This window comes from Hyperoodon ampullatus (genome assembly GCF_949752795.1).
Source record: "Hyperoodon ampullatus genome assembly, chromosome: 3".
NCBI classification, from domain to species: domain Eukaryota; kingdom Metazoa; phylum Chordata; class Mammalia; order Artiodactyla; family Ziphiidae; genus Hyperoodon; species Hyperoodon ampullatus.
The window spans coordinates 75,166,409-75,192,669 of record NC_136916.1 but is presented as its reverse complement, the minus strand read 5'-3'; the positions used below and the strand labels follow the sequence as shown (position 1 = coordinate 75,192,669).

Sequence of the window (26,261 nt, the reverse complement as noted above, 5' to 3'; positions counted from 1 at the left end):
AACATATAACTTAACCATTTTAAACATACAATTCAGTGGCATTTAACACATTCACATTCTTTTTTTTTTTTTTTTTTTTGAAGAAGGACATCAGCTCAGCTTTTATTTATTTATTTATTTTTGGCTGTGTTGGGTCTTCGTTTCTGTGCAAGGGCTTTCTCTAGTTGCGGCAAGTGGGGGCCAGTCTTCATCGCGGTGTGTGGGCCTCTCACTATCGCGGCCTCTCTTGTTGCAGAGCACAGGCTCCAGATGCACAGGCTCAGTAGTAACACATTCACATTCTTGTGCAACCAGCACCACCATTCATCTCCAGAACTTTCCACCATCCCAAACAGAAACTCTGTACCCATTAAACTCTAACTCCCCATTCCCTCCTCCCTGGTAGTCACCATTATACTTTCTTTCTCTATGGATTTGACTATTCTAGCAACCTCATGTAAGTGGAATCATACAATATTTGTCCATCGTGTCTCGCTTATTTCACCATAAATCTTTATTTCTGTCCACACTTGCCACTGAACCTGGCCACCTTCCCTCCCCCATTACATTCTTCTCTGTATCTGTTGCTTCTCTCTTTTCTGTCCTGGTCTCCAGTTTGTCTCCAGGACCCAGCACAGGCCTAGAACTTGACAGGGGCAATTAACATTCATGAAGGAATATCATTGTTAATGAAACTACATTCCCGAGGAAGCGAAAAAACATACATCTCACTTTTAACAATGTGCTTTGTTCTATTTTCCAGTTATTAAGGAACAATTACATAAGACCTCCAAAGATCACAAAGAAACACAGAAAAATAGATTGTAATTCCCCATCTAAAAAGAACCCCAAGTATAGTGCATGTCCTCTCAATCCTTACTGTCATGTTCTGGGTTGGGTATCTGTTGCTGCAATCAAGCCAGCCCAGAACTTAATGGCGTTCATTTCATTATCCTTCCTGGCTGTGTGGGTCAGCTAGGCTCAGCTGGGCAGCTCTTCTGCTGGTCTTGCCTGGGTCTCTCTTGTGGTTGTAGTAGGAAGGAGGCTGGGACAGGATCACAGAGCTTGGCTGGGGTGCTAGGACAGCAGACCTTGCCACAGGAGGTCTCCCCAAGGGGTAGTCTAGGGGAGAAGCTGCTAAGCCCTCTTATGGCTTAGGCCCTGAACTGGCTGAATTATGGTGGTAAAATGAGTTCAGGCCAGCTCGGGTGCACTGTGGGAGGAGATGACACCAGGCTGTGAATACCAGAGGCATGCTCCACTGGGGACTGTCTTAGCTCCAGCTGCTATAACAGAATACCATAGACTGGTGGCTTAAACAATAAATGTCTATTTTTCACAGTTCTGGAGGCTGAAAGTCTGAGATCAGGGTGCCAACATGGTTCTGCCAACATGGTTGGCCCACTTCCTGGTTATGGCCCACTTCCTGGTTATTACCTCACAGAGTCTTTCCTTGGTGCGTGTATGCAGCATGCAGACAGAGTTCTAGTCTCATCATGCCCTTATAAGGATGCTAATCCCATTGTGGTGGCCCCACCTTCATGACCTTATCTAGACCTAATTATCTCCCAAAGACCCTATCTCTAAATACTATCACGCTGGGAATAAGGACTTCAACATATGAATTTTGGGGGGACACAAACATTCATTCCGTAACTGAAGCCACTGAAATCGAGTAGGACCCTGCTGGGCCCTCTCCAGTACAAAAGCCCCTCCATGTTCCGTGTTTCTTGTTTGTAGAAAAAGGCTTTCATCTCCTAGGCCTTCCCAGAGTTCCAAAGAGCAGATTAAAGCAGTTACTAATTAGGAAAGTGAGGGAACAGAAACAAAGGAAACAGAAGGAAAAGCAGTCAAGCACAAAAGCTAATAATAGCTTAAACAATAGTTCAGCGATAACACAGAGTCCTAGTTCCTCCTCAAGGGGTATACGTAACAATCTGATGCAAATCTTTGTGCTGTTCTGCAGAAACTAAGACTCCCCACGCAGGTGGAGGATGGTGACTACACACTGACCACAGGCCCATAGACCCAGACTGGCTGGAACCAGAAAGTTAATAATTAAGACTCCTGAAACACCACCCTGTTACCTCACCACCAATCAGAAGAAATTCATGCCCCCTGCACCCCTCACCCCAAATGTTGCCTTTAAAAATCCTTCCCTGAAAGCCATCAGGGAGCTCGGGTCTTTTTTTTTGGAAGGAATTATATAAAGATCTTGTTTATTTTTTTAAATTAATTAATTAATTAATTTTTGGCTATGTTGGGTCTCTGTTGCTGTGCGCGGGCTTTCTCTAGTTGTGGCAAGTGGGGGCTACTGTTTGTTGCAGTGTGTGGGCTTCTCATTGTGGTGGTTTCTCTCTTTGTTTTTTTAAATTTATTTTATTATTGTTGGCTGCATTGGGTCTTCATTGCTGCACGTGGGCTTTCTCTAGTTGCAGTGGCTTCTCTTGTTGTGGAGCATGGGCTTTAGGCACACGGGCTTCAGTAGTTGTGGCATGAGGGCTCAGTAGTTGCGGCTCATGGGCTCTAGAGTGCAGGCTCAGTAGTTGTGGTGCACAGGCCTGGTTGCTCCGTGGCATGTGGGATATTCCTGGGCTGAAACCTGTGTCCCCTGCATTGGCAGGCCGATTCTTAACCATTGCACCACAAGGGAAGTCCAAGTTTGGATCTTTTGAGCATGAGCTGCCCATTCTCCTTGCTTGGCCCTGCAGTAAATGCTGTACTTCTCTTCACTACAACCTCGTGTCAGTACCAAACTGCCAAGTTCGGTTTGGTAACACCATCTTGGAGATATGTTACCACATGAGCTAATATTACCCTTCTGAAGGGTTATACCAATTCCCCTTTGCAGTAGCAGTGAATGAGAGTACATGTTGCTTCATTACACACCCCAACACTAGGGTGTTATGGTTTCTAAAATCTTTGCCAGTTTGATTAGTACCACAGTGTTGATATAAATCCTATTAAACCAGCACCTTTAAATCAAGACAAAGGTCATTGAAAGGAGTGGAGAGGTATCATTAACTCAATTCCTTTGAATTTCCTGACTGGTCATTTTTTTTTAGGAACTGAAAATAACCTTAATAATGATATATCGCATCTGTATATTTAAACTTTTTTTCCCAAGATTTTTACAGATGTCAATCAAGTGGTCTGGCTTGACTAGAATTAATGACCAATGTAACACACAGGCAAAAATATCTCCCACATTCGATTTTGAAAAATAAACTGAAAATGAAATTAAACACCCCACTCCCTCATTTGGACAACAAAGACTCCTGCTTCTCTATTTAGTACGTACCCCACAAGGCACTTTTTTTGTCAGTCAAATATTCAAATCTAGGTGATTGGAAAATTTGTTTGATAAAATTCTGGAAGTCTAAGTAGACAGAGTTAGTATTATGTTTTGTTTGGGATAATCCTGGAATCCCAGTGAAGAATGCAATCATGCAGGATTTGTGGGACAGATCATACCATGTCATTCGACAACAGCTGGAGCACACCACTCCGGTGGTGCTGGTCCTCCGTGGTGGCAAAACTGACAAGAAACGAAAAACTGAGCAAGAGAATGTCAGCAAGTCCTATGGGCCACGAAGATTATAGGGCACAGTGATGTGTTGGATGGTGACTTGGGAACTCCTTTAGCAGATGTGGGCCAGGAAGGCCTCTCTGAGGATGTGACATTTTGACTGGGACCTGAGTGACCAGGACCAGCTTCCCTGGGAAGTGGTCCAGGCGGAGGGAGTAGCCGCTGTAAAGGCCATGGGTAGCATCACAGGACCACGGGTATCAGAGCTGGAAGAGGCGGAGAGGAAATGGAGGCAACAGGCTTGTACCTCGACTTTCCAGACCCAAGTTCCTTTGACTACATGCCTCTGGGTAATTAGAAACCAGACCAGCAGGAGGAATGTTCTTTTGGGCTGAGATAATTTTGGTTAATTGTTCCATCTGTAGTTCACTGGGAAAAAGTCAGATGTGCTGAATGGATGAGGGTGCATTTCCACCCAGTTGCAGAGACAGGGTAAGCTGAACAGACCTAAGGTTGAGGTCCTCTATGGCTCGTAAAGTCTGGGGGGATTGACACTCAGAGAACACTTTATTTTGTAAAGTGTCTCCCTTGCAAGAAAGATCATGTGACTAATGACTCTGCAGTCCTCAGGCACCCAGCCCCTATCAAGAGCATGAACTGCTGATCTTATAGCCTAAACAGTACCTCCCCTCCAACACCCTTGATTTTGCTTGTTATGGATCAGGTAGCTGTTCTGGTTAAGCTTCTGCTCCTGGCTGCACAGAAGACCTGGGGCCTCCATAGGTCTGGGAGCCACAAGCAGAAGCCTGAATCTGCCCAGGCTCCCAGACAGGGACCCACTGGAGCTGAGGGCACCGTTGACAGACAATGAAAGTGTAGTGTTATTCTTGGGACAAAAACCACTGGAGATCAGTTCAGAGATGAATAACATCCAACCGTGTCCCTCTGAAAATCAAATTCCAGTGGCAATCTCTACCTACCTTCCTTTCTAGCCAGGTCTCTGGACATGGCAGACTCCCTATTGCTATTTCATAGCTAGGCGGGTGATTCCTTTCCGTACTTTCTCTTCCCCACTCAGTCCTGTCCAGTCCTCGCAGGGCAAATACAGCTGATAAACTTCTAAGTTGAAAGGCAGTATCCCTGATATATAAAGAGCTTCTATAAATAGAAAAAAAAAAAAAAGGTGACTGACCCTAAAGAAAAGTAAGCCTAAGATATGGAGAGTCACTTTATAGAGAAAGGAATGCAAATGACTTACCCATGTGAAAATATGTCCAAACTTGCTCATAAGAGGAAAGCAAATTAAAGCCATGCTAAGATCAGATTGGCAAAAATCCAAAACTTTGACAACTAGTGTGCAAGGCTGTGAGGCTGATGGGCACTGTCATACTTTGCTGGAGAGAATGCAATGTGGTACAGTCCCAATGGAGAGGAATTTGGCAATCTCAGCAAGATAATATATGTGTTGCTCCAGCAATCCAGAAAATTTCTAGAAGCTCTCCCAAAGGTACACTGGCAAAAATAAGGAAAGACAGCTGCACAAAGATGGGGAAAGTGTGTATAAGAAGGGAGGGGTGCCTAAATATATGTCACATATTTGTTTTTGAAAATTAAAAATGAAGGATAAACCATAAAACTAAAAGATAGTTTCTTATGGAGGGGAAAAACAAAGGAACTAGACTTCTTTGAGTAAAGTTTGTTCTGTAGATTTAACTATGGAACCATGTAGCATATTTTACATACTAACAAAGCAATGTTAAATTTTTTAAAAAGGAATCCATAGAAATTATGAGTAAATTGAGTTAATGAACCTAACAGTGTGTCCAGTTAGTGACACAACCACACAGAGAGGAACTCTGATGAGTAGTTTTGAAACCCAGCAATTTACTTTAAGGACAAAAAACCCAATAGAAAATAAAAATATCTCAAACTTTTCAGTCATCATATTGTTAAAAGTGGAGTTAGTATTGTTATTCTGAGACTATTGTGTGTAGAGTGTGGGTTAAAGTGAAATGTGCATTGAAGGATATTTAGCATCTCAGCCTCTGAGGCACTGTCAGTAGCTTTCCCTTAAACACTAAGAGCACTCCACATATGTTCAAACACCCTCTGTGGGGACAGTATCACCATGGAGAGCCACTGCAAGGGCTCTCAGTTTTACAGATGAGACATTGAGGCTCTTAAAGTCTAAGTCATTTTCCCAAAGTCAAATGCCTGAGGTGGTGCCCAAGGGGCAAATCTGGAATTGAACTGCACCCACTAGACTCCAAGCCTGTTCTCCTGACTCCTACAATGAGTTGTGACCTCCAAGTTGACCCTAGTACTACCATCTCTCCTGCCCGCCCTCTACCTGCTCTGAGGACGTTTACTTTCCACAGGCATTTCCCACCCATGGTAGGAACAGGGCAGCACAGTGCTTGGACAAAGGAAGGACTTGAAAAATGTTGGAAAAAAAAAAAGAATGAACGAATGAATGAAAACAGAGAAAATTGCCTTCTTTTCTGCTTGGAAAAAAAGCTAGTAGGAGAAAATAAAGAAGAAATTATTCTTAAGGAGAGGCCAGGATTCAAGAGCCATTGAGATACCTCTGTGTCAGAGGGTTTCCAAGGCCACCCTCAGGCTCCAAAATTCACCTGAATCAGGTCTCAGAAAAGCTGTTATACTCACGGTTGCAGTGTACTGCAGCAAAAGGATCCATATTGAAATCACCAAAGGGAAAGGTGCATGGAGCAAAGACCAGGAGAGACCAGGTACAAGCTTCCAAGTGTCCTCTCCCAGTGGAGTTGCATGGATACATGTAACTCTCCCAGCAATGCCATGTGACAACAGGTGTGAAGTGTTGTCAACCTGGGAAGCTTATCTGAGCTTTGGTGTCTAGGGTTTTTATTGGGGTCATTCACATAGGTATGCAGTGCCGGCCTGCCTGACCTCAGCTACTCAGACTCCGGAGCAAAAACAGGCATCCACCATAAATCACAGTGTTGGCATAAACTCTAATCAAACTAGCACAATGTGACCCAAGGCCACAGGCATACAAAACTGTTCTAATCAAGCAGAACATCCCAAGGGCTCAGAGCTCTTTCTCCCAGGAGCCAGCTAAGGGCCAGCCCTGAAGACAGGTGTTTCTTGGAAATGTGCAGAGTTTGAGCAGCCACAGCCTGCTGGGTTAACCCTTTCCTGCCCAACCTCCTAAGCAGATGTGAGAGGTGTGCAGGCCCACCCACCCCGTGTCCTCCAATACTTCCTACATCAGCACCTTCTTGAGGATCCAAAATCATTTCCAAAATGGGGTTTGCAAGTTGATCCATTGGAGGACAGGATGAAAATATCAGGATTTCCATTTCTATGTTTTTTTCAAAAAAGCTGTGATTAAAAACATAAAATTTACCATCTCAACCATTTTTAGGTGTACATTTCAGTAGTGTTAAGTATATTCACGTTGTTGTGCAACAGATATTCAGAACTTTTCATCTTGCAAAACTAAAACTCTGTATCTGTTGAACAACAACTCCCCATTTCCCCCTCCCCCAAACCCCTGATGACTATTATTCTACTTTCTGTCTCTATGAATTTGACCACTTTAGATCCATCATATAGGTGGAATCATACAATGTTTGTCTTTTTGTGACTGGCTTATTTCACTTAGCATAGAATGTCTTCCAGACTCGTCTATATTGTAGCATGTGCCAGAATTTTCTTCCTTTTAAGGCTGAATAATATTTCATTGATTGTATAGATCACATTTTGTTTATTCATCCATCAATGGACATTTGGGTTGCTTCCATCTCTTGGCTATTGTGAATAATGTTGCAATGAACATGAATGTGCAAATATCTCTTTGAGCTCTTGCTTTCAATTCTTTTGGATATGTACCCAGACATAGGATTGCTAGATCACATGATGATTCTATTTTTAATATTTTGAGGAGTGTCCATACTGTTTTCCATAGCAGCTGCACCATTTTACATTCCCACCAACAGTGCACAAGGGTTGCAGTTTCTCCATATCTTTGCCAACACTTGCTATCTTTTTTTTTTTTCATAGTGGCCATCCTAATGGGTGTGAATCTCTATGTTTTTAGTCTATAAAGCTAAATTTCATAGCTGGACCAAAGCTGACCTGGCTTTGTACATCTGCAGGTCCCTGGACAGGCTTGGTTTCCTGAGGGAAGAGGGAACGTGTCACCCTTGGAGCAAGGGACACCATGGTGATAGGCCCTCCATCTTTGAATCATTTTTATTTTATTACAGAGTATTTCAGCCCAGTTAATGGGTTTCAGAATTATATTATCCAGTTTTAATTAAACTAAGCCTCAAATTATGATCAAGGAATCCTTACAAAAATGATCTTCAAAAACCCCACAGATATAAGATAACATGATGCAAACCTGAACAAACATGTGAAAACAGCCAAGTGACCCTTTTCCTAACCTCATCTGAGTTCTCTCCCAGACACATTTTGATGTAAAAACAAGAACAATCTAATAATAAATTGGCCAAAAAAGGGGAAGAATTAAGAAAACCACTGAAAATATAGATATACATCCACATATTAACAGTGAAGCCCACATGCAGTGTGTATCATGCCTTAAGACATGAAGACATCAGCTAATGATAGTGTGTGCACACTAAAATCTTTTATCAATAGGGGCATACAATCAAAAATATTTGGAGACAACTGCTCTAGTTAGAGGATTAGGAATTACGGGGTCACTGTTTTTCATACTGGATTTTTCAGGCAAGAGACCCACTAGTGTGGAGGAATAACCAAAAGATATTGGGCTCAGGCTGGGACAGCCGTCACATATAGAGAAGAGAACTTGGCTTTGTTAAGGAAAGGAGAGTGACCTGGGAGCTATCCCAAGCCCTAAACAGTTGACCCCAATGTTGTGGTAACATCTCCTTTGTGACTACTCCCTGGAACTCCTCCCTTCTTTTAAACTTATCCTCGGTTTTGTCATCTGTAAAATGGTGACATCATCGGGGGACTGGGGTGAGGTGCTGGGCGTAGTGCCTGCACACAGGGAGGATGCTCCAGGGGCAGCTAGTCTGATTACTGGACTCTTTGTTAAGCTTTCAGAGCCAGAAAAATATTACATACAAAAATATTCCATTGTGAAAATGTTATGACCAGTATAGAAAGAAATAGGAATCTCCCCTAATTCTCCCCTTAAGGGATGACCATTTTCAGTATGTTTCCATTTCCATAAATGGCTGCAGGAAACAGTCTGAGATCCTGATTTTTAAACTTACTTCTTTTCATGGGTTTTCCTATGTCAAGAAATTCTTTGTAAAATCATTTCGAATGGCTACATTATGCTCCACCAGTAGCTGTCCTATACTTAGTATGCTAGGCCTCCTGTCACCTCTGTGGGCTTCTTCCTGTGCCTGGTGAGCCCCTCCCCAGCTCTGGCCTTAGTTTCTCTCTCCCCGGAGCACCTCCAGCCTGATGGGGTCGGAGGGAGCCCAGGCCTGGGTCTCAGCACCCGATGGTTCCCAGGTTCCTTCCAGCCCTGCAGGTCAAGAAGAAGTAGCTGTCATTTCCTCTTCCACGGTCAGCCCCCGGACATGCACACACAGGCACTCCAAGACCCTCAGCCAGAGCCCAGCACAGAGGCTGCACGCAGGAGTGCCTAGTCCACATCTGATGACTGATGGATAAGTGAATGAGAGAAGAATAGAAGGAAGAGGGAAGGAGGGAGAGAGGGAGGGAGGGTGGGTATTTGCACATACCTCCAAGCTCCCGCTATTCCTTTCCCTCGAACACTCTTTTAATCCTCCAAGCCCCGGTCAGAGCCCCCTCTGTGCAGCCCTCTTAGGCTGCAACTCCATGTGCACAGTCTTGCTTAACCTTCACAGCAACCCTTGTGAGGGAGGTCCTGTTATTACTATGTTTTGCAGATCAAGAAACTGAGGCTCAGCAAGTTTTAATAATTTGCCCAAACCCACACAGTAGGGAGAGAAAAAAGCGGGGTCTGGGCCCCTTCCTAATGCCCTAGTCGGGGGTCCTCACCCTCAGGCTTCCGCAGCTGGGTGGGGGCGGCAAACACAGCCCTTGGAACCGGAACCAGGACTCTTGTGATCACGTCCATTCCTGGTCTGTGTCTCCTCTGAGAATGTGACCCTCCAGGACACGCCAAGCCCTAGCAGAGGACCGCATTGCAAGCACTCGGGGAGTTTTTCTTGAATGCCTGAGTGAAGAAATGCTTTCCTGTTTCCTGGTACTAGCCCCAGACCCTCATTTGATAAGGGAAGAATCAGATTTTGGAAAAACAGCAACCACTTTGCAACACCAGTTGGTGCCACAGTCTCGGTGGATTTTTAAAAAAATTCAGAGAGCAACTGGTGTCTTTTCTCCTTCTTTCGGTTCCCTTTGTTAAGCTGCCATGTGTTCCTGGTGACCAGATCTCGGATGACATGGAGGCAAGGAGAAGTGGGAGAAAGGCAGAAGGCGGGACTCTCTGATTCCTGAGGACCTTTGTGACTGGTGGGGTTCAGGCTTTTTGCTTGATTATGGGCCTGGCATGGGCACTCAGCTCCCTGCGGAGCCTGGTGGTTCCTGTGGCTAGAACAGTACCCTGGATTCCACTTTGGTGATGGTTATACCAGGCTTTGTCCCTGCCCCCTTGGGCACAAAACACTCTGCAGTTCTAGCTGAGAAAGTGTGCCAGTCTGAAAAGCACAAACCCCTGGCTCTCTCTGGTATGCACAGAACGGATACTCTCTTTGCTAAAACAACCAACCCTCCTTGGCAGAAAGGGTGGTGGCAGCCAGTGGCCTGCCGACTGCTTATGCAGAATATTCTACTCACTGCTTCTGACAGGCCCCAGCTCATCAAATTCTAATAAATATCACTTTCAATAAATCCCTCTTGCATGACTTTCTCAAATTAATATGGATTAATTATAAGCATCGATCCCTCATATAAAGTCCCAATTGTGCCAGATGCTGTGCTGGGCACTTTTTGTGAATCATTTAACATTTGTGAAAACCCCTCTGGCTTTTAATTATGCCCATTTCACAGATGAGAAAACTGAGATGCACCAAGCCTAAATAACATGCCCAAGTTTGCCCAGTGAGAGGTGGCAGAGCCAGATCTCAAACCTTTGTCTTTCTGACTCCAAAGCCCGTGCCTTTCCCTGCAGCACTATAGTTGGGGTCTCGCTTTGCATGTGCCCCCTTCTGCCCTGTTCCCTCCTCATTCCAGGCTTGGCTGCTGATGACCACTAGCTTGGCCTATTTTTTGTAAAATGCTATTGTCTGCCATGGGTCACAGTGTACATGGCCCAGGACACCAAGTGTGTGTCTGTGAGACAGAGAGGGAGAGAGAGAGAGAGAGGGAGAACACACGCTTGAGGGAGCAGAGTGTCCACATAAGTCAGTGTCTGGAGACTCTTTCCATGATTGCAGGTTGGAAGAAGTTCCTCAATATCCCAAATCAGATTCTGACTTTAGTCCCAGGTTGGCTGTGTCACTTTCAAGAGTTATAATGAGTTGGATGGATGAACTGGCATGTATCTGAAACTCAACCAGGCCTCATCTCATTACCAACTGGAAGCTCACCTGTATGAGTCAGCTTGGGCTGCTATAACAAAATACCATAGGCTGAGTGGCTTAAACAACACACATGTATGTCTCACAGTTCTGGAGGCTGGCAAGTCCAAGATCAAGGTGCCCGCAGATTTGGTTCCTGGTGAGAACTTTCTTTCTGGCTTGCAGATGACTGCCTTCTGGTTATGTCCTCCCTCACATTGCAGAGATAGAAAGGCTCTGGTCTCTATTCCTCTTCTTATAAGGGCCCTAATCCCATCATGGGGGCCCCACCCTCATGACCTCATCTAAACCTAATTACCTCCCAAAGACTTCATCTCCAAACACCATCACATTGGGGGTTAGGGTTTCAACATATGAATTTGGCGGAGGGAGGCATATTTTCAGTCCATAGTTCCCCCTCCCAACACCAGTACAGCTTACCACACATACTGGTGACCTCAGGATGGCTGCAGACTTCCCATAGCCATCCAGGCAGCTTGGCCAAGGCCCTGGGAGGCCTGCAGCCAGTGGAGGTGCAGTTACCCTCCTGTCTGCCCTCTGTCCTCAGTGGTGGATGTCTATTGGCTCCAGTTGTTCCTCCCGTTGCTCAAAGTACTCCAGGGGAATCAGCAGGCCCCAGGACTTCCAGCCCCACAGTGTGGGCGACAGTGGTCACCTCTTTCCAGGGAAGGCTGGCTGCCCCTTAGCAGAGTCCCTAGAGCTGGTACAGGGCAGATCTCCCAAGCTGCCAGCTCTCCCTGTAGGGACAGCTGGGAGGGAAAGAGGAAGAGGGAGACATTCTAGTTAGGGAGAGAAAATATGCCAGGAAGATACTGGAGAATAATTCCATGGTAATACTTGAACAAGTTCAAGTTTATACTGGTCCACAATCCCTTATCTGCAATTCTGACATCCAGAGATTTCTAAATATTAAAAGTTTTCCTTCATCTATTTGATGGCAAAACATGACCTGAGCTGATGCGAGGCAATGTGTGACATCTGTATGTATTCCACCTAGAGTGCCTATTCCTATTTCCTGCACTGAAATGTCAAGGTGGCTGGTTGTGGAGTACAGCCCTAGACCAGGAGTTCCACTAGAATCCAACAGTGGAGGGATTCTAATGTCAACCTCTAGTCAAGGCTGTTTGAGCATCAGATTAGAGGCTTGAAAGGAAACAGCTGATAAGCAGAAGCAGGGCCTTTCAGTCTCCTGGGCATCGCCTTTCAGATAAGTAAAATACACAGAGGTGTCAAGTCCAATGTCAAATGCACTCCATTCCACACCTATTGCTCTATAAAGGCCACAGAGGACTACAGTTTGGCCTCCCTGCACTTTCTACTTCGGCAAGAGTAACGCCATCAACCTTCTGGAAAGCACCACCTTATAGAGTGTAATGGGTGAAGTGTTCTTATAAAGCGGGGAACCTGGACACAAAAACAAGCATGCACAAAGGGGAGGTGATGTGAAGACTGCAGTTATGCTGCCACAAGCCAAGGACTATTGGGGGCTACCAGAAGCTGGAAGAGGCAAGGTAGGATCCTTCTCCTACCAGGTTCAGAGGGAGGATGACCCTGCTGACACCTTGATTTTGGACTTCTGTCCTGCAAGACTGTGAGATGATAAATTCCTGTTCTAAGCTCCCTGTGCCTCTGCGACTCCCTCTGCCCGGCACACTCTCCTCCAGCTTCTTCATCTGGCTCACCCCCATCTGTCCCCTAGAACTCCCCTGCATCCCCTCTGTTAACTATGTCCTAACCTGCAGACTGGGTCAGGCATGCCTCTGGGGTACGTGCACCTTGACAGAAGCAGCTATGTGGGGCCTTGTGCGTGGGGCAGGAACCATGGCCCCCCTGTTGGCCCCTCGCCACTCCTTGAGGGCAGGGTCCAGGCCCACAGAAGGCCCTGAGAATGGACTAGATGACCCCGATGATGGCTTTTCAGGAACTCCCCTTGGCCCTCCATAAAGCAAGGTGAGTCCACCTGTTTCTTTCTGCAGGAACTCTCCAAGCTGGGTCTGGGGCGTGACATGGAGGTGGAGCTGCGGATTCTTCAACTGCCAGTGGATTACAGAGAGGTGAAGCAGAGGGTCACCAGAATCTGGGAGGATCTTCAACCGCAAGTAAATGACAGCTGGGGAGGCAGTTGGGCTGGGGGACAGGGGGCTGATTATGTGGTGGAGACCCAGAACCTGTGAACCCCAGGACACTGTTTCTAGGGTTGATGGCTGAAGTGTACCCTGCCCCTGCATCCCACCAGTAAGGGCCCAGATGATTTCATAAGGGTCTACTTGTAAAAGCTTAAGATGAAAGACAGAGTAGATCTTGGAATAAGACTCTGGAGAGAGAGAAGGAGGAAAAGAAATGGAAGCTTTATTCCCAGCCTGGACCCAAAGGTAGTTTCCACCTAACAGAGAGGCCCTTGGGTTAGGTCCCCGCCAGGCCCTTGCAGGGCAGGTGGGTTGTGAGGTGGGCTGAGAGGCAAGGACCTCTTGGACCTAGGAGAGCAGTTTGAGGGCAGCCCCCACTGGGAGACGGGAGAGTGGCCCACCTGGGGAGGCCCATCTTCATCACTCCTAGCCTATCTTACCACAACAGAGTTACTATATAGGAAGCTGGTACAAATATCCCCCAAATACGACGACCAGATAATATTAATAAAACACAGACCACCAAACCATTAAGACAACACCCCAAATATTTTGATAAGACAATCAGCAATTTTTTCAAAGAGGAAAAATAATAGGCTCAAAAAATTCTAACAATATTTTATTAGACTGTTACTAACTTCCTTTCTTAAAGAGTTTCATAAAAGAGATGGAAGCCTCCACAGAAAGGCTAAGCTTCTCCTGGGACACGCTTAGATACCAGCTGGATCCCCCAGGGAAAAAGGGAATACACTACCCTGTAAGAATATTTTAAAATATAAAAGTATTTAAATTAGATGCCACATGAGTTTCTATCCAGCTGTTTTTCATTCCAGCACATTCATCAGGGGAAGCAGGCAGGGCACGGGGGTGATGCTGGCACATTTGGGATGTTGAGGTGTCTTGCACCCCGGAGCTCTCCCTCTGTGTGGTCTGGGGGGCAGAGCAGACCTCAGTTTCCCTAATCTCCTGCCGCCACGTGTGTTCACACAGCTCGTTGTGCATGTGGGCGTGGACCCCGCCGCCAAGGCCATCTTTCTGGAACAGTGCGGCAAGAACTGCGGCTACAGGGACGCCGACATCCGGGGCTTCCACCCTGAGTGTGGCGTGTGCCTTCCGGATGGCCCGGAAGTGATCTCTTCGGGAGTCAGCATGAGGGCAGTCAGCAGGCGCGCGGTGGTCGAGGGCGTGGAGGTGGCCTTTTCCCGAGACGCAGGCAGGTGCGTTTTGTTCCTGGGCACGTAGGGGAGGAGGAAGGGCTGAAGTGGCCTCTGACCAGCCTTCCTCCTGGGATGTGCCATCCAGCTGGGTGCTTGGCGGCGGGGAACAGCCCAGAGGCACCCTGCACACTGGCCCATTGCTCATTCACGCCCAGGGCTGGTTCTGAGGCCCCCTCCCACTCACCGGCCTGGTGGCCGGCAGAGGAGAAGGGGTGGGATGGGGATGTTGAGAGCCACTAACATTTTGTGGATGTTTTATTTTTATTTATTGCTGGCAAAGTTGTGAATTAACTTCTGGTTTAGCCCAGATGAAGATTAATTTACCTTTTTTTCTCCAGACTCTGACCACCTAGGAGATAGTTACTCCTCCCTGCAAAGAATGAATGAACAAATTGTTACCAAATTAAGTCCTATGAACCCTGCTGAGGTCCTAACTTGGCCTCTGAGTGTTCTTTTTCCCTTTGGCTTTGAGCTTTATTCAGTGGTCAAATAATGGAGAAGTGGGAACTAAGTTCACAGATCAACTTCTCACCTACCTGGTGAGAGAGATTTAATTTTAAAGATAAAGACAAAGGGAAGCAGAGTGAGGCTAATGATGGGGAGGCATATGCATTAGTCTGCCTGGGAAGGGGCGGGGCTTTTCTGAGGGAGTGAGGTGCCACCCCCTTTTTATCCTTTTTATGGTCCTTAATCGCTGGTCCTGCACACCAGTAGGTGGTCTTATTAAGCATATTAAGCTAGTTTAGTAAAATCAACATATAATAAGACTCAGGGTCTGTTGGAGGTCAGGTTCCTGGCCATCTTGGTCCCAGCTAGTACCACCTGTTTTTGTTTGTTTGTTTGTAGCTTTCTTTCTTATCTCTGGATCCTTTAACTTAAAGATTTAGGTTAACTCCTGCTAAAGGTGGGGGTTGGCAGGTTTTGAGCAAAGACCTGGAGCAGCTCTGGCAATAAAATCCCCCTTTCCTTGTTATTGCTCCTCATTCTTGAGGGGCATTGAAGGGCAAAGGTTTGACTTCTGAACTGCTTCCTGCTGAACATGAGCATAATTTTTTCCCTGCATTAGAGGAGCAGAACTGTTCCTGACTAGCCTAAAATAAGTCTGATTGTTGCCAAGCTGCAGTCCCAGTTGCTTGTACCCTTGTGTTAGTATCATCTAAAATTTGATGGCTTCAAGCTGTTTACTAAGGAAGTTGACAAGGCAGTTAAGGAGGCAAGGCCCAAAGATAAGCAGGAGGATAATAGCAATTAGGCCTGGGTGAGATTTTGTAGTGTGACTTCATGGTATGCGAAGCCTCCCCAGGGAGCTGCTAGTCTGGAGCAGTCCCTATTCCTGCCAGAATGAGTCCTATTGCTCTTTTATCGCAGGGCAGGGTGATATTATGAATGGTTATACCTAGGTTTTGAGAATTTAGCTGGCCTAGCATGCAATGTCCCCCCAACTGGGCATTATCTAAACAAGGAAGGGATAGAACCCACCCCAGAGAGGGAAGGAGGAGTTGGGGTTGGTCTGATGGAGCAGTTGGTTTATTCTTGGGCCACAAAGGAACAGGTACCCAGGGGGAGCTTATGTTCTGGGGAGTTGAACCACCTCCATAAGTGGCTAGCCCAAGAGGGGGTGCCCTTCCAGTGTGGGGAGAGAGGCCCACCCGCATAGCAGGGGTTACTGAGGGATTCTTGACTAGTGGCTTTTCCCCAGGCCTTAGGAGGGCCATATACTAAATGCCAGACAACTGGCATTTTCCCTCTCCAATAAGTACATCTCCCTTCCGGTCCCTGTGTGTATTCATCAGGTTGGTTCAGAGGGCACCAACAGGTGAGATTTCCACAGGAGTCCATCCCGGGGTACTTAAATTGTGGGATAATGGAAGAAGCATTGATCAGAGTCCAGAGCAGCCCTAAGGTGTTATTGCAAGTTCCTCCCTTTGGTAGGGGCGTTTAATAGGGGCAGTGGCAGCAAGATGATCAGAGCAATGGCACTTTAGAGTGAGTGCTTTGTATTCGTTAGAGGGAATCCAAGCAGGGAAGCTGCATTAGGGATGGGATATGAACTTCAAGAGGGGTAGGTTTAGCCAAGGTGAGAGTGAGGTTATCATTCTTAGAGGTGAAATGTAATACCTTTAATCCATAGGTGTCACTTGGAGAAGAGTGGGGGTGACAGATCCAGCACTGGGATAGATTTTGTCCACAGGCTATAATTCTTGAGAAATTTACTATTGCATTGAATTCCCATTCTTTGTGGACAGTTGTAAGAGATAGATAGAGCAGAGAAGAAAGAATAGACAATAATGGCCACTCATCCTGCTTCCAGTGTTAGTATCCCATATGTCCAGCATGGAGAGAGGAGGTGTTTGCCAGAGGGAGGGGGCTTGTCAGAACAGCAGAAGCCAAGTAGGGCAATAGTAAGGACAAGGCCAACTAATAAGCCTGTCCACCACAATACTTATCTATTGGTAAGTTAGTCCTTTTCAAAAGTAACTTAAGGTGTGTGACAGGTTCACAGGTGTATTGAGTGCATGGCTCAGTAACTTCTTCCTCAGCTGTAGGTGCCGTCTTCACTCTGGTATAGTGGGCCCACGGAGTTATGCCCTGCAATTGTCAGGCTGAATGAGTGGTCAAGATAACAAGATAAGGTCCTGTCCACTTGGGGTCTAACTGGTCTTGTGGATTTCCAGCCTTCCAGGTTTTCAAATAAACCCAATCCCCAGGGTACAAAGGATGTAAAACCATGTCAGAAGGGGAAGGCAGTTCCTGATTCCCTTAGGCGTGTAAAGCTTTGATTATTTCCCCTCTCTGTAAGGCATATTTCATTTGGTCCATATCCCTAAGGTTGGCTTTGTAGCCGGGTCCTTCAGGAATGGGCCTTCTGTGCATGATCTCTTATGGACTTAACCTGAGCTTTCCTTTAGGGGTTAATTGCATTCTCCAAAGTGCTGTGGGGCAAAGGGAGATCCAAGGTTGATGAGTCTCTTGACATAGTTTGGCTAAATTTCTTTTGAGAGTTTCATTTGTTCTTTTTACTTTTCCTGAAGACTGTGGTCTCCAAGAAGAGTGTAAACTCCATTTAATTCCTAGGGCTCTAGAGACTTCCTTAGTAATCTGAGAAACAAAGGCGGGCCCGCTGTCACTTTGAATGGATTTAGGGAGCCCAAACCGAGGGATTATTTTTTTGAGCAGGGCCTTAGAGATCTCCGAGGTAGTCTTGGTTTGGGTCGGGAATGTGTCCATCCAGCCAGAGGTGTCAGTCAAAACCAGCAAATATCTAAAAATTTCCTTGTGCCTGGGGCATTACTGTAAAATCAGTTTGCCAGTCTTGACCTGGATGTGTGTCTCTATACTGGGTGGGGGTCACTCCCTTGACCTTGGTGGGCGGTAAGTGTTGGGGTTATTCTGGAGACAGGGCAAGCTTCAACCACCTGTTTAAGGAGACTTCAGAAGTTGGGATTAGTCATGGATTTGGTGAGCCATTGACACAGGGCCTCCTGCCCATAACGTGTGCTCTGGTGAGCTTCCCGGATGGCTTGGAGTGCAGTAGCTGATGGGAAGAACAGCTGCCCATGATTGTTAACCATCCATTCCTGATATTCTGGGCTTTTAAAATAGCCCAATCTCAAAGGCTTTTCTCTTTCTTCTGGGGTGTATATGGGAGTGTAAGAGTTAGGATCTGGGGGTACCAGTAGGAGTGACGTTTGAAGTCTGTCCCCACCCTCTGCTGCTTGTTTAGCTGCCATATCTGCTCTGTTATTTCCTCTTATTATTTCTGCTTCTCCCTTTTGATGGCCTCTACAGTGAATACAGGCTATACTCTTTGGCAGGAGTATAGCCTCCAGCAGCCTCATAATTCACCCCCACCCCCATTTTTAATCTGTTTATTCCCTGAGGTCAGCATTCCTCTCTCCTTCCAGATGGCCCCATGGGCGTGTAGGATTGAATAGGAATATTTAGAGTCAGTGTAGATATTGACAACTTTCCCTTTCCCCAGTTCTAGTGCTCTGATGAGGGTAATTAACTCAGTCCTCTGAGCAGAGCAGCCAGAGGGCAAGGCTTTAGCTTCCACCACTTCAGTGACAGAAACCACTGTGTAGCCTGCCTTTTGTTTTCCATCTTTCATAAAGCAACTCCCATCAGTGAACCATTCCAATCCTGCCTTCTCTCTAGGGAAGCTCTTTAAATCAGCCCTGCTGGAGTAAACCTGTTCCATAACTTCCTCACAATCATGAGTTAATTTTGGACCTGTCTGATGTAGCAAGGAGGCAGGGTTAAGGACATTACAGTGCTTCAGAGTCACAGACAGGTTGTCTAGAAGCATGGCTTGGACTTGGAGGGTTTGACCAGAGGATAACCAGTCTGCCCCCCTTAGCTTTATGAGGTGGTGTGGGGTCCAGATGGTCAGGGGCTGTCCAAAAGTTAATTTGTTAGCTTCTTTGAGAAGCTGAGAAGTAGCAGCTACAGCCTGTAAACATGGGGGCTATCCTTTAGCAGTTTGGTCCAATTGTTTAGAAAAACAGGCTACAGCCTGAGTCAGAGGTCCAAGTTTTTGTTTAATCAAGCCCAGGGCAGTTTCTCCTCCCTCATGTACATGAAGATTGGAAGGGGAGACTCAGGTAGGGTAACAGGGGGATTCTCATGAGATGGTTTTTGAGTTCTAGGAATGCCCAGTCACAACTGGGGGTCTGCTCAAAAGGGTCAAGGTCCTTCCTTTTTAATTGTTCATATGAGAGCTTAGCAATTAAGGCAGATTTGGGGATCCATATGTGGCAGAACTCAGGCATTCCCAGGAAACCCTGGAGCTGTTTTCTCATACTAGGGGTGCCATCTGGCAAATATGTTCTCTCCTCTCCTTAGATAGTGCCCTGTGCCCCTTTTCTAGTATTAAACCCTAAGTGTTCTACCTGCTGGAGGGAGATTTGGGCTTTTTCCTTTGAAACTTTATATCCTCTCTCGGCCAGATGATTTAAGGCATTAACTGTGTTATGGTCGAAAAGCTCGTTGGTGGGGTGGCGATTAGAATGTCATCCACATATTGAAGTATAGTACCCTGTTCTTTTTTAATTAATTAATTTATTTATATTTTATTTTTGGCTGTGGTGGGTCTTCGTTACTGTGTGTGGGCTTTCTCTAGTTGCGGCGAGCAGGGGCTACTCTTCATTGCTGTGCACGGGCTGCTCACTGCGGTGGCTTCTCTTGTTGTGGAGCATGGGCTCTAGGTGCACGGGTTCAGTAGTTGTGGCATGTGGGCTCACTTGCTCTGTGTCATGTGGGATCTTCCCGGACCAGGGCTCAAACTGGTGTCCCCTGCATTGCATTCTTAACCACTGTGCCACCAGGGAAGTCCTAGTCCCTTGTTCTAACTCAAGGTCACTAAGAACCTCAGCTAAAACCTCTCCTAAAAGGGTGGGAGAGTTTTTAAATCCCTGGAGCAGAACCATCCAGCAAAAATGTTGTTTTCTCATGCTGCCACCTGCTATTCAGATGCAAGAATGTATTGAGATTACAGGGCTAAGGGCACACAAAAGAAGGTATCTTTTAAATCTAGCACTGAATACCAAATCCTTTCGCAGTTTAGGGTAGAGAGTAAGGTGTAGGGATTTGGCACCACTGGGTGAATTTCCTCCATAGCTTCATTTACAGCTTGAAGGTCCTGAACAAGCCAGTATCTCTTGGGTTTTTTTTTTTACTGGCAGATTAAGAGTGTTGCAAGGAAAATGGCAGGGTCTAAGAAGCCCTTGTTTGAGTAGACTTTCTACTTAATGCCCGCTAGGGCTTCTTTGCTTAATGGGTATTGTTTTTTATTTGGGTGATTGTAGGCGGGTCGCAGCTTGACCACGACTGGTGGTGCCCTCCTGGCTCTGCCCACAGTGTCGTGGGCCCATACTGAGGGATTAGTCCCCTCAAGGTTAATTGAGCCCTTATTCTTGGCAGAGGGTGGTAGCATGAGTGCTACGGAATGAAAGGGAGTCTTAGGTATTTTGATGTTAAGTTTTGTGTCTCTGAGATAAATTGTAGCTCCCAATTTATATAGTAAATCTCTTCCTATTAGAGGAATTAGGCATTCCGGGACATACAGGAAAGAGTGAGATAACGTTTTTCCTTCCAAATCGCACTCAAGGTGCTCTATAATATTGCGTTCCTGCGGCTTCCCTTTCACTCCCGTTATCTTACATTTATATTTGGTCATTTTGCCTTGTTGGGTGTTCAAGACCCAGAAGGTGGCCCCTGTGTTGACTAAAAAGTCAGCCTTTTTACCACCTAGAGTCAGGGTCAGCCAAGGCTTCTTGGGGGTAATTTCCGGGGCGCTCCTAGGAGCCCCTGGGCCCCTTCAGTCCTCTTCTTTTATGTGTGTGACCAATGAGGGTGGGCCAGGACATGGTGGTCCACTTAGTCTCCTTCAGAGACATTTGGGGCAGTCCCCCTTCCAGTGGCCCTCCTCTATGCAGTTAGCACACTGATTGGCTTTAAGCCCTTCTCTCCACTGCGGGCATGGTCTTCGAAATCCCAGGCGACTCATTGATGTTACAGGGTCCCTTGTGTGTGTGTGTGTGTGGGGGGGTGTCATCCCTTGGAGGTCGATGAACCCTGAATTGCTAAAGCCAGAAAACTGGCAGTTTGTTCTGCTCGTTTATCTTCCTTTGTATCAGCCTCCAGATCCTGGCTGTTAAACATCCGAAATGCTGATTCCTCCAGCCTGGAAGTAGGTGTGGTGGGCCCTCTCTCCAACTTTTGTAATTTTCTCCTAATGTCTGGGAAATGCTAGGAAATAAAATGGTACTTAATAATGACCTGCCCTTCCAATGACACCAGGTTTATGTTTGTATATACTCGGAGGCACTCCCTTAGGTGCTCAAGGAAGGCTGAGGGATTTTCCTTCAGTCCTTGGATGACTCCTTGAACCTACTCCAATTTATGAGTTTCTTCCCCGCTGACTGAATGCCCTTCAGAATCAAATTCCTGAAATGTGTGAGGTGCTGATGACCATTTTCCTCTAGATGGCCCCACCCAGGGTCCGTGTTGGGGAACAGCCTGGGCTCCAGGCTGGTGTACAGCATGCCCCACGTTATTTTGATTGGTCTTAGCAGCTTCCTCCCTTGCATTAATTATAATCAGTACCTTTTCTTCCCCAGACAATAAGATGTTTAGGAGGGTTTGGGTATCCACTCAAATGAGTGTGCAGTATTCCCCAGACTAAATTAAGGACTCCCTCGGGGTCTCCCCTTAAACCCTTGGATCAATCCTTCCAGTTATAGAGATCCAAGGAAGAGAAGAGTACCTACACAGTGGTCAGTTCGCCCTTTGCATTGGGAACCTCCTGAAGGGGAAATAGCTTCTTGATTCCAGAGGGCTGGTACTAGTGCATTGGACTAGTCCTCAAGGAAGGTGTACTGAGAGATGGAGGTGAAAGAGTCAGGGAGGGGGACCACCCATTGGGTGGAAGAGGGGGCACCAGGTAGGGAGGTGGTGAATTTGAGGGAGTAGAGAGCGTCGGGGATTCAGGAGAGGTAGGGGTAGATGTCGATGACTCAGGAGTCTCAGGTGAACTGTTGGAAGCCGGGGCAGCTACCCTTAGCAGAGGGAGGAAGTCAAGAGGATCCTCAGGCTGAGATTCCAATCCCAGGAAAGAGAAATTTGAACTAGCCTCGTATTTTTTCCAGAAGCCCTTTATTTGGCTAAGGGCCATGAAAAATTGGACATAGGAGATCTCATCCCATTTTTTTTTTAACGCTGGCAATAGAGGTCAAATTAAAAAATAGTATTAGAATTTAGAGAGTCGTTAGTTGGCCGACTTTCTCCATCCGCCAGTTTATATTGGGGCCATGCCGTGTTACAAAAGAAAATAAGCTGTCTCCCTGTTAGGGGGCGCTACTCAAAGAATTTCCAGTTATGGAGGATGCACCTTGACGTTCACTGGGATAGAGGCTTGATTACCCATACTGGGGAGTCCTTATTTAGTCTGTTTCCAACTTCCCAGTAGCCTCTTCTTAGGGTTGGTGGCTATGCAGATCCCACAAGATTGACCCACACCAAGTGGTTTAGGAGCTCTAACTGAAACCTGAACCAACCTTCGCAGGGGCTGGAAGGGGAGACACTGTCCAAGAGGGCCTTAGTTATAAAGTCCCCCACCTTTTTTTAACGTTTATTTATTTTATTTATTTGGTTATGTAGGGTCTTAGTTGCGGCAGGCAGTCTCCTTAGTTGCGGCTCGCCGGCTTCTTAGTTTTGGCACGTGGCCTGCTTAGTTGTGGCTCGCAAACTCTTAGTTGCGGCATGCATGTGGGATCTAGTTCCCTGAGTAGGGATTGAACCCGGGCCCCCAACGTTGGGAGCACGGAGTCTTAACCACTGCGCCATCAGGGAAGTCCCTATAAAGCCCCCTCTTAAGTCAGTGACTAGATGTTCCCAGACCCGCTGTGGGGCTGTAGGAGGTATCTTTCAGCAAGCAGTCCCCAGAGACAGGGTGAAGGGGGAGTGGGAAATAAGGGTTCTCTAATCAGATAAATTGCTCAGATAAAGAGCCTCTCCGGTAGTCAAGGAGGCTTGTTCACAAAAGGTGTGTCCCTGCTCCGTTACAGGTAATCAGGCAGGGAGGCCAAATACCCATTTGGTATGTGTCCAGTTTTCTATACTCTCAACTACGAGGACCCAAGGACTTTGGACAGTTTGGGGGTCCTCTTCTTCCTTCCCCAACTAGACAAAGTGATTTTCCTGAAATCTGATGAAAACAAGATTTTTAAAGTGTTCATGTCTCAGAGGAGGGATCCCTAGGGATCTGTGGTGGAGGGTAGTGGGGAGGGACCTACCCAACAGAGACGTATACCTTGCCCCGGGATGGCAAGTTAGGGCAAGAGGAACCAACACAAAAGGTGTGTTCTTGCATTTTTGACTATACCCTAGAGGTGGGAACGCTGTAGAGGTTGGGGCTGTGAATGTTTTACAGTGTGCCTGCTTACACGGACATTTGCTTCTGGTTGGCAGGGTACCCAGTGCTCATCTACCCTGGTGCATGACCAGCTTATCCTTTTTGGTGGCGAACGCCATAGTGGCCTTCAAGTGCTCAACCCGTGCCCACAGTTGTGGCACGTATTTCCAAGAGCATTAGAACAAACAAAACCACATAGAACAGAGATTGAAGCTTCACTCTTAACAAGAACAGAGACTAGGGCTTACGTCACACACGTGAAACAAAGAGACGTTCTTTACCTGAGGAGCGCTCCACTTGATCCTTGGCTGCTTTTCAACCTCAGGCTTAATTTAGTAGCCCTTACTGGCCCAGCGGTTGAGAATTGGGGCAAACAGCTCAGTTATTTAGCCGGCTTTGTTGGCCCTGGGTCAGTGAGTAACCCTGAGTTAACAGACAGAATGCGCCCCTTGTTGGATGCCAGAATTTGTTACCAAATTAAGTTGTATGGACCCTGCTCGGGCCCTAGCCGAGCCGATGCGCCCTGCCTCATCGGGAGAGGGTTCTTTTTCCTGCTTGGATTAAGCCTTATTCAGTGTTCAGGGATTGGAGAAGCAGGGACTAAGTTTACAGATCAACTTATCACCCACTTGGTGAGAGGGATTTAATTTTAAAGATAGGAGTGAGGCTAATGATGGGGAGGCATATGCATTAGTCTACCTGGGAAGGGGCAGGGCTTTTGCAGGGGAGTGGAGTGCCACCCCCTTTTTAATGCTTTTTTTGGTCCTTAATGTCCAGTTAGGGCAGCCGGTAGATGTGTCGTTTAATATGCGAATTTAGAAAAATCAACATATAATGAGACCCAGGGTCTGTTGGAGGTCAGGTTTGTGGCCATCTCTTCCCAGCTAGTTCCATTTAGTTTTTTTTTTGTTGTTTCTTATCTTCTTGTTTTTGTTTCTTCCTGTCTTATCTCTGGATCCATTAACTTAAAGATTTATGTTAACTCCTGCTAAAGGTGGAGGTTGCAGGGTTGTGAGCAAAGACCTGGAGCAGCTGTGACAACAAAATGACTCAATGCAGACATGAATGAGAAAGGTCCCCGGGGTTGGGGGGAGAACGTTTTGGACTAGTTGGTTGAAAATCTGGTCCCTTCCAGGGTTCAACCACTTGCTGGACATGAGGCCAAGAGCCGGTCTCTCCATGGCTCATTCCCAGCAGCATGTTCTTTGGCAGAAGAACAAAACCTGGGTCTCCCTGGTGGCAGTCTTCCCTCATGCTTTGCGGATGCTGCATTGCTGCTTCTGCTTACATTTCACTGAGGTTAGAGGTTGGTCCAAGGAGTAACTTGGCATTTTGTGTGGTTGTAGGTATGTCTGCGATTACACCTACTACCTGTCTTTGCATCATGGAAATGGGTGCGTGGCACTCGTCCATGTCCCTCCATTATCTCCTTCGCTTCCGGCTAGCCTGCTGGGAAAAGCCCTGCAAGTTATCATCCAGGAAATGCTGGAGGAGACTGAGAAAGCCAGGTCTCAACGCTTCGTTCACAGGAAACTCAGCCTTTGCGATTCCAGACAGGGGGAACCAACTGGGAGACTTCTCCTTTAGAGAAAATTAAATGTTTCAGTCCTGTATGCAGAGTTCAACTGTGCTTTGAGAGGCTTTTAAAAATTTGCTTGTAAAACAGTTTACACAGAGGAAAAAAGTTCTGAATTAGCCCAATGAAATCACAAAGGGTTATTTTATTGTCAGAAGAAAGAACACTCTGAAAGGCAGACATTTCACAAGGGCTTAACTAGCTTCAGTTATGGTTTTCCGGACAATAAAATGAAATGCTAGTAATTTTTTTCCTCTTAAAAGTCTATGCAGCAGGCCTGTGTGATCCTGCCCAGATTTCTGGGACCCCAGACCTGTTGTGCAAGCCCCGTGTGGTGGGATGACCTGCGACTGGCCAACCATGGGAAACGCAGGTGCAGCTGCTACTCGGGCACCCCACTCTGGGCCTCCAAGCTTGTGCATCCAGGTGCTGTGGGCAGCTTCTGAGCCACTGAGTCTTTAGTGTCTGGTTTTTTCTTTTTTAACTTTATTGAAAAATTATTGTAAAATACACATAACATAAAATTTACCATTGTAACCATTTTTAAGTGTTCAGTGGCATTATGTACATTCACTTGTTGTGCAACCATCACCACCATCCATCTCCAGAATTTTCGCATCATCCCAGACGGAAACTCTGTACCCCTTAAACAGTGTCTCCACCCTTCCCCCCGCCGCTGGCCCTTGGCACCTATTATTCTACCCTCCATCTCTGAATTTAACTACTCTAGGGACCTCATACAAATGGAATCCTTGTCCTTTTGTGACTGGCTTATTTCACTTAGCATAATGTCTTCAGGGTTCATCCATGTTGTGGCATGCATCAGAATTTCCTTCCTTTGAGGCTGAATAATATTCCATTGTATGTATAGACTACAGTTTGTTTATCCATTCACCTTTTGTGTTTTTTTTTTGCGGTACGTGGGCCTCTCACTGTTGTGGCCTCTCCTGTTGCGGAGCACAGGCTCCGGACGCGCAGGCTCAGCAGCCATGGCTCACGGGCCCAGCCACTCCACGGCATGTGGGATCTTCCCGGACCGGGGCACGAACCCACGTCCCCTGCATTGGCAGGCGGACTCTCAACCACTGCGCCACCAGGGAAGCCCCATTCATCTTTTGATGGACACTGGGTTGCTTTTACCTTTTGGTTATTTTGAATACTACTACTATGAACACTGGTGTGCAAGTATCTGTTAGAATCCTGGTGTGTGTGTGTATGTGTGTCTATTGCTGGATCATAAGGTAATTCTATGTTTACTTTTTTGGAGGAGCTGCTATACTGCTTTCCATGGCAGCTGTATCACTTTACACTCCCCCAGTAGTGTTTGGTCCTAAAGCAAAGGTTAATAGCTGGGTTTAGCTTCTCTG

The 26,261-nt window shown here is 46.5% G+C and overlaps 1 protein-coding gene across 1 annotated transcript in view; it reads left to right on the top strand.

Annotated features, from left to right (window-relative positions):
• The window catches only part of PGPEP1L (pyroglutamyl-peptidase I like), a gene marked incomplete at both ends in the record, with an annotated part of 48,037 nt that extends 22,697 nt beyond the window's left edge, over positions 1-25,340 (top strand). The window contains 4 exons of the mRNA XM_079699097.1: positions 13,038-13,160; positions 14,178-14,404; positions 24,665-24,826; positions 25,190-25,340. Of these exons, the coding sequence (XP_079555223.1) occupies positions 13,038-13,160; positions 14,178-14,404; positions 24,665-24,826; positions 25,190-25,340 (663 nt within the window). The remainder of the gene's footprint in view (positions 1-13,037; positions 13,161-14,177; positions 14,405-24,664; positions 24,827-25,189) is intronic.
• Between the last annotated feature and the right edge of the window lie 921 nt (positions 25,341-26,261).